Genomic DNA, 6050 nt, shown 5'->3' on the forward strand with positions numbered 1-6050 from the left:
GTCATGGTTCAGGGTTGCCACAGGTCATGGGAAGTCAAGGAATTTCAAAGAGTATAATGAACCCGTGGTTGTAATTGTTCAGGGTTGCCACAGGTCAGGGAAATCCTGGAAAAGTCAGGGAATTTTCCAAAAGGGTCAGTGTAGTTGAATCTGAAAATTTCGTGGTCATGTCACGTGAGGGTTTACGTTTGATATACGAGTTTCACCCCCCCTCCCCCACCACCACACACACACCTAACCGCTACTTACAGAATGCATAAAGAAATTTAGTTAAGTGCACCATTATTAACAACAGAGCATATATTTTATTTTGAACAATTTTTATTGGGAAAGGAATTCACAATACAGTACGTTCCTACTAAAATTCATATTTCTCGCAATCCGTTATCATCTTCATAAAATTCGGGGAGCGGAATTGACGCAATTCTGAAACAAATTAAGATGTTTAAACGGAGTCATCTTGGGCAGAAATTCGATCATTTATAAGAGTAAGAATTACGAACCTGCAATCTGTGTGTTAGGTTACCGTACTGCAAAGTATATTGGACTACGCTCTGACCCGGTGGGAAAACGTTAGATCCTATGCATTCGATTGCTCCTCTGTAATTCTGAAATCGAAATCATACATAAATAATTCGGATTTGAAAATAATCTACAAAATGGCAATTTTTGAATAGTTTCAATCATTCTATTTATATGATTAACTTGCAGTCTATATTTAATGCCAATATAGTTAAAATATTAACCGCATTATTTCATGGTTTTTGAACAATTATCACATTGAAGTATCTTCCCAAATGTTTCCCATTCGGACAACTATTCCATATTTTCACAATTTTTAAAACCACCGATTTTTTCAAAATATCTCTTAATAGACCTTTTCGACTCAAAAAACGGGGGTAGGCAACCATTGTATTGGGGCATAAAAGGGGGTTGAGAGATTGCGGTCTCTGCGCACTCTCATGATACATAAACGCTACAGCGCATGCGCCAAAAAGCGAGATGGAAGTCAAAGTTTTACCCCCCCCCACGTGTATTTCCCTTTTAGTTACATCGAAATGGTCTATCTTCCCTGCATACCACGTACTGTGACTTATTTTAATAAATCTAGCCACACCGTGCCGCCGACTACTTTATAGTTTCTTTAATTTCCGAAGCATAAAATTTTAATTAAAATTCAATATTAATTACCTGTCTTCCTTCTGTTGTACATAAAGTTGTATAAGCTTCGGGAAACGAACTCATGCCATTTTGTCTACAAGCCGGTATAAGTTTCTAAAAATACACAAATACGTATAACACCAAATTGCAAATTAATCAAATAATTATTACATACATCTATAAAATTGACATTAGCAGTATTGCTGGCACATTCCAGTAGATATTGCACTTGAGTTTGCCTATTTTGTGCATCTATACAGGAAAAAGAAATATGTATAATAACTGGAATGCATATAGCCAATTGGAATTTTGTAGCCATTTTAATGGAAATGACTTTAAATGGTCGGGTAAAACCCGATAAAGGCTAACAATTTTGAAATGGTAATTATGTGGCTATCAGGTATAGCAGGAATGCATAAAAGGTACTAGGAATCATTGTGTAGCCATTTTCTGAACTTATCTTGGCGGGTTTTGTGGAAAAGCTAGATTAATCATGATGTATTACGAATAATTTTACCTCGCTAATAATCTATCTCATTGCGCCTGACTTCACGAGGCTACCAACTAATGATATAACAGTCAGAAAGACGTCAAAATTATAAGGCGTAACAGATACTAAGTTCTCAAGCCCGGCCCACTGAATAAATTAATATGGGAGCACGATGATTGTTAGCTGCTGCATGTATTCCTCATATTAAAATTTGATTATAGGACATTGGAAAAAATGCCTTACAGCGTAAATATTGCTCAACAGATAAAGCCCCGTGACCTATAGCTAAACCGTCAGTGGTTTCGAACCAATTATCCCCGCTTCTGTATAAATCTCGTTGTTAACTAGAACTGGCATCACGGTTACAAAAACGTCAGAATTATGACGCGTAACGGGTAGTACTCAAGCCCAACCCACAATAACCGCGTAGAAATTAACATGGGAGATATGGGGGTGCAATAATTCCTATTAGTTGTAAGCATTCTTTTTGATAACACCACCAATCCACCATCACGTGAATTTGGTTAAAATTTCGATAAATAAAGTTAGTTATAGTCAAAGCATTTAATTGATAAATTAATTAAAATATATCAAAACTTACAGCAAAAATAATCTCGAACTTTCCCTCCGAAGTTGATTTGTTCGTTGCTGATTTGAGAATAAACGACGCTTAAAAACAAAGCTAACAACGCCGTCAAACTTATCAAACCCATATTTAAATTATTAATCAATCTAAATATCTTAACGTTAAGGACCCGTTAAAATTTTCGTCCCAGAGTTGAAATGCGAACGAAATTGAACGAAATGATTATCTATCGCAAATAGGAAAGTATTTTCGAATTTGGAACAAACCCTCGAGACCCGAGTATATTATAGTCAACTTTTATACTTGAAACCTGTTTTTCCTTATTGAAAAACGAGTTTCTTTTACCCATATCATAAGTTTATAAGATATGTTCCATTAGTTTGTCACTGGTTACAAACTTTAGCTTGTCATGAAGTGATTGAGGTAGGTCATAGATTCGAGGTAAAGCGACGCCTGGTGAGGCGCTGTCAAAGGCTTGGGACAGACTAAGAACGAGATGGGCTGCAAAATTAACCAAAGCCATGTTCACACTTACATGTGAAACCGGTTCGAAGCGATTCAAAATTCTTCCAAAGTTAAGTGTGAACAAAACTGATACTCGAGAATTTAATTACAAACTTAGTTTCTTGAAGTTGCTTCGCGAAACAACTTGAAGCGGCTTTGTAGCCAACAAGTTTCTAGTTTTCACGGGTATTCTACACTGGTATTTGTATTTGTACGTGTACTGGTACTTGTATGTGTACGTGTACTGGTACTTGTATTTGTACGTGTACTGGTACTTGCACCGGTCCTTGTACGTGTACTGGTACTTGCACCGGTGCTTGTATTTGTACTGGTACTTGCACCGGTGCTTGTACGTGTACTGGTACTTGCACCGGTGCTTGTATTTGTACTGGTGCTTGTACTGGTTCTTGTATTTGTGCTTGTACTGGTGCTTGTATTTGTGCTTGTACTGGTGCTTGTATTTGTGCTTGTACTGGTGCTTGTATTTGTGCTTGTACTGGTGCTTGTATTTGTGCTTGTATTTGTGCTTGTACTGGTACTTGTATTTGTACTTGTACTGGTACTTGTATTTGTGCTTGTACTGGTACTTGTATTTGTGCTTGTACTGGTACTTGTATTTGTGCTTGTACTGGTACTTGTATTTGTGCTTGTACTGGTACTTGTATTTGTGCTTGTACTGGTACTTGTATTTGTGCTTGTACTGGTACTTGTATTTGTGCTTGTACTGGTACTTGTATTTGTGCTTGTACTGGTGCTTGTATTTGTGCTTGCACTGGTGCTTGTATTTGTGCTTGTACTGGTGGTTGTCGTACTCGAACTAGCTCTCAGTAGATCTCAAGCAGTACGAAGTATAGGTAGCGTCACTCTTATGGAACATATCTTATAAATAAACTTATGCCCACATTAATAATACTCATTATGGAGAGAAAAAGATTATTACCCCGAATTGCGCCGTTATCGACATTCTATGATTTACTAAGAATGTGATGTCATATTACGCACGTTTTAGAATTTCTTTGAAAATATTTAAAAAATTTCTCAATAATTTTAATGACGTAGTTTCGAAATTATTTTGTTTTATTAATTCATATTGTTGAACAATGTTAATTAGAGATTTTTAATTTAGTAAGCTATTGAAGGTGCCGTCTGTCTGCATTCCTGTAAAGTGAAAAGGGTTACAATTTTAAGAAGGTCATAATGTGAAGGGGTAGAGGTATAGATTGTTTATTGGCTAAGGTCTTTATCAGTAAATTAATTAGACTACATGAATAATTGTTTATAAATTAAGGTTTTCCATGTAGATTCTGAAATCATTGGTAATGTCTCGATTTGCTATGTTACAATACCGTAATTTAGAGCGGTATTTGGTAAATCAGGGATATATTTAATTTTGGAAGTAGGAATGGAGAACAGAGTAATCTGGGCGCGCGTCGAAGTCCCGGACCCCCATCCACGGGACGGAGGGGTATGAAAGAAGAGGCGGATCATAGCGACAGAGGGAAAAAAGGATTACGTATTTTTAGCCGTCCCCGTCAGCAACGTCATCAAAACGTATTTTAAGTGAGCCAATAAGATAATTTAAACTTTTCGTTACTTGTTGGAGGGAGGGGGCTCTATACTGGGCTATGAGTCGGACTGAAGTAAATACAAACCGTTCTCCATTCCTACTTCTAAAATTAAAACTATCCCCGAATAAATATTTTAAAGTTCTGATATTTCTATTAGCGAAGCGGCAACTCTATAGACCTTGTGATATTTCTACTTTCACGTTCGGAATTATGCTATATAATTTAAGACAAATCTTACTCTTAGTCCATTAGCTACTTTTTGTCTGGCTTGGGGGTCGTTTTGTAAAGTTTCGGGTGGCACAATTGTTCTACCGAAACATTCTAGTGCCGGTACGAAATTCTGGAACAAATTTTTGGAATTTTTTTGCAAAATTTTGGAGTATCGATTATATAATGTTGGTATAAAATGTTTTACTTGAGGAATTTTACTATTGCCTTCCACCATGCAGACCGTCTCGTACATTCGTGAAAAATCTTGAGTTTCGTATTGAGGACATTTTTTAATCAATGTCTGTTACGAAAAAAAGAAAACAAGACATGTGTGTTATTATACTTTCAAGCCTTAGGGATAGTCAAATAAGATTATAGCGAGTGATACCGAAAGTTCATAGATTAAAACAAACAGTTTTTAAGATATGTTCCAAACTGGGAGCGAAGTATACTTTATGCTTTTATCTATGTACTTTTGATATTGACGTATTAGGAACAGAGGTTTTAGAAAATTATTGGTTGTCCACGTAAAAGTTCCTGCCAGCAGATGATGAAGTTGTCGAAAGAATCAACTAGAGGGTTCATACTTTCTTCGTTTTAAATTACACAGATTCAACATACTTACGTCTTGATAAGAAACTCCAATTGAAGCTGAGCAATTAAATAAATATGCCAATTGAGTTTGATGAATCTCGGCATCTAAAAATATATGTCAATTTAAAACGGTTATCGTTTTTAATGATTCGCTTATAGGCTGACTTCCAGCGAAAGGATTCAAGCGAACTGAAAGCCGTGCTATGTAATTCTAGCGAACTGAAGATGAACAATATAAATAGTTTTAAATTTATTGCCTCCCGAATTTTTGCTTTCCTCTGAAGGATTCTCTACTGTTCATCTTCAATTTGCTAGAACCACATTGCACTTCTTTCAGTTAGCTAGAACCCTTATACAACTTTTGCAACCCCCAGCGGGGATTCGAAAATCGGCACCATTCCATTGTTAGTCTCAATGCTCAGTTTTCAGTTCGATAGAACCCTGTTTGCTGGAAGTCGGTTTTAAATGCAGTTACGGTACTTACAGCAAAAGAAGTCCCTGATAGCAAAACCCAAAGTTAAATCCGAATCCACTAAGGTTCCATTTTCTTGGGAACTAACCCTATTCCATTTAACCGCCATTAAAAGCAGAAGAACCAGGAACCAATCTCGCGTTTTAACTCGTAACAGTTCAGCCATCGTCGTGTTTAGTTAAATAACGTAACGTTGAATGGCGTGTTAATGAGTTTTGTTTCTTTATACCGTACATAGTATACCGTAGACGTAATGCAATCCTATCTATTCTACACTTGTGCTTAGTTAGTTTGAATGTCCTTCGTCATAATCTAATTTTATTATGTTTTGGGGTTAACGCGACGTTTGCATTGTATTAACTTTGACAATAGAAAAATTATAAACAGGGTTAAATTTTCTGACAACGTTAACATTGAATTAAATGGAGTCAAAATCGTATATTAAACCAAACCAGGGATAGATTT

General features: G+C 36.3%; 2 protein-coding genes across 2 annotated transcripts; both read right to left on the reverse strand.

The window, feature by feature from the left end:
* Nucleotides 1–301: 301 nt before the first annotated feature.
* On the reverse strand, nucleotides 302–2597 carry LOC149690280 (uncharacterized). Its single transcript, XM_089869784.1, has 5 exons — nucleotides 2253–2597; nucleotides 1337–1413; nucleotides 1192–1275; nucleotides 504–608; nucleotides 302–426 (listed from the first exon to the last, which is right to left on the reverse strand). Exons 1-5 carry the CDS (start codon nucleotides 2362–2364, stop codon nucleotides 394–396), a joined length of 411 nt encoding a protein of 136 aa, XP_089725910.1. The 5' UTR covers nucleotides 2365–2597; the 3' UTR covers nucleotides 302–393.
* Nucleotides 2598–3799: 1202 nt separating this feature from the next.
* On the reverse strand, nucleotides 3800–5958 carry LOC149690281 (uncharacterized). Its single transcript, XM_089869782.1, has 5 exons — nucleotides 5598–5958; nucleotides 5145–5218; nucleotides 4725–4820; nucleotides 4548–4649; nucleotides 3800–3899 (listed from the first exon to the last, which is right to left on the reverse strand). The coding sequence occupies exons 1-5, from the start codon at nucleotides 5749–5751 to the stop codon at nucleotides 3864–3866; spliced, it is 462 nt and encodes a 153-aa protein (XP_089725908.1). The 5' UTR covers nucleotides 5752–5958; the 3' UTR covers nucleotides 3800–3863.
* Nucleotides 5959–6050: the final 92 nt, after the last annotated feature.

Source organism: Phalangium opilio, unplaced genomic scaffold, assembly GCF_054372755.1.
Source record: "Phalangium opilio isolate 3A_F unplaced genomic scaffold, DU_Popi_V2 ptg000031l_1, whole genome shotgun sequence".
In the NCBI taxonomy this organism is placed as follows: Eukaryota; Metazoa; Arthropoda; class Arachnida; order Opiliones; family Phalangiidae; genus Phalangium; species Phalangium opilio.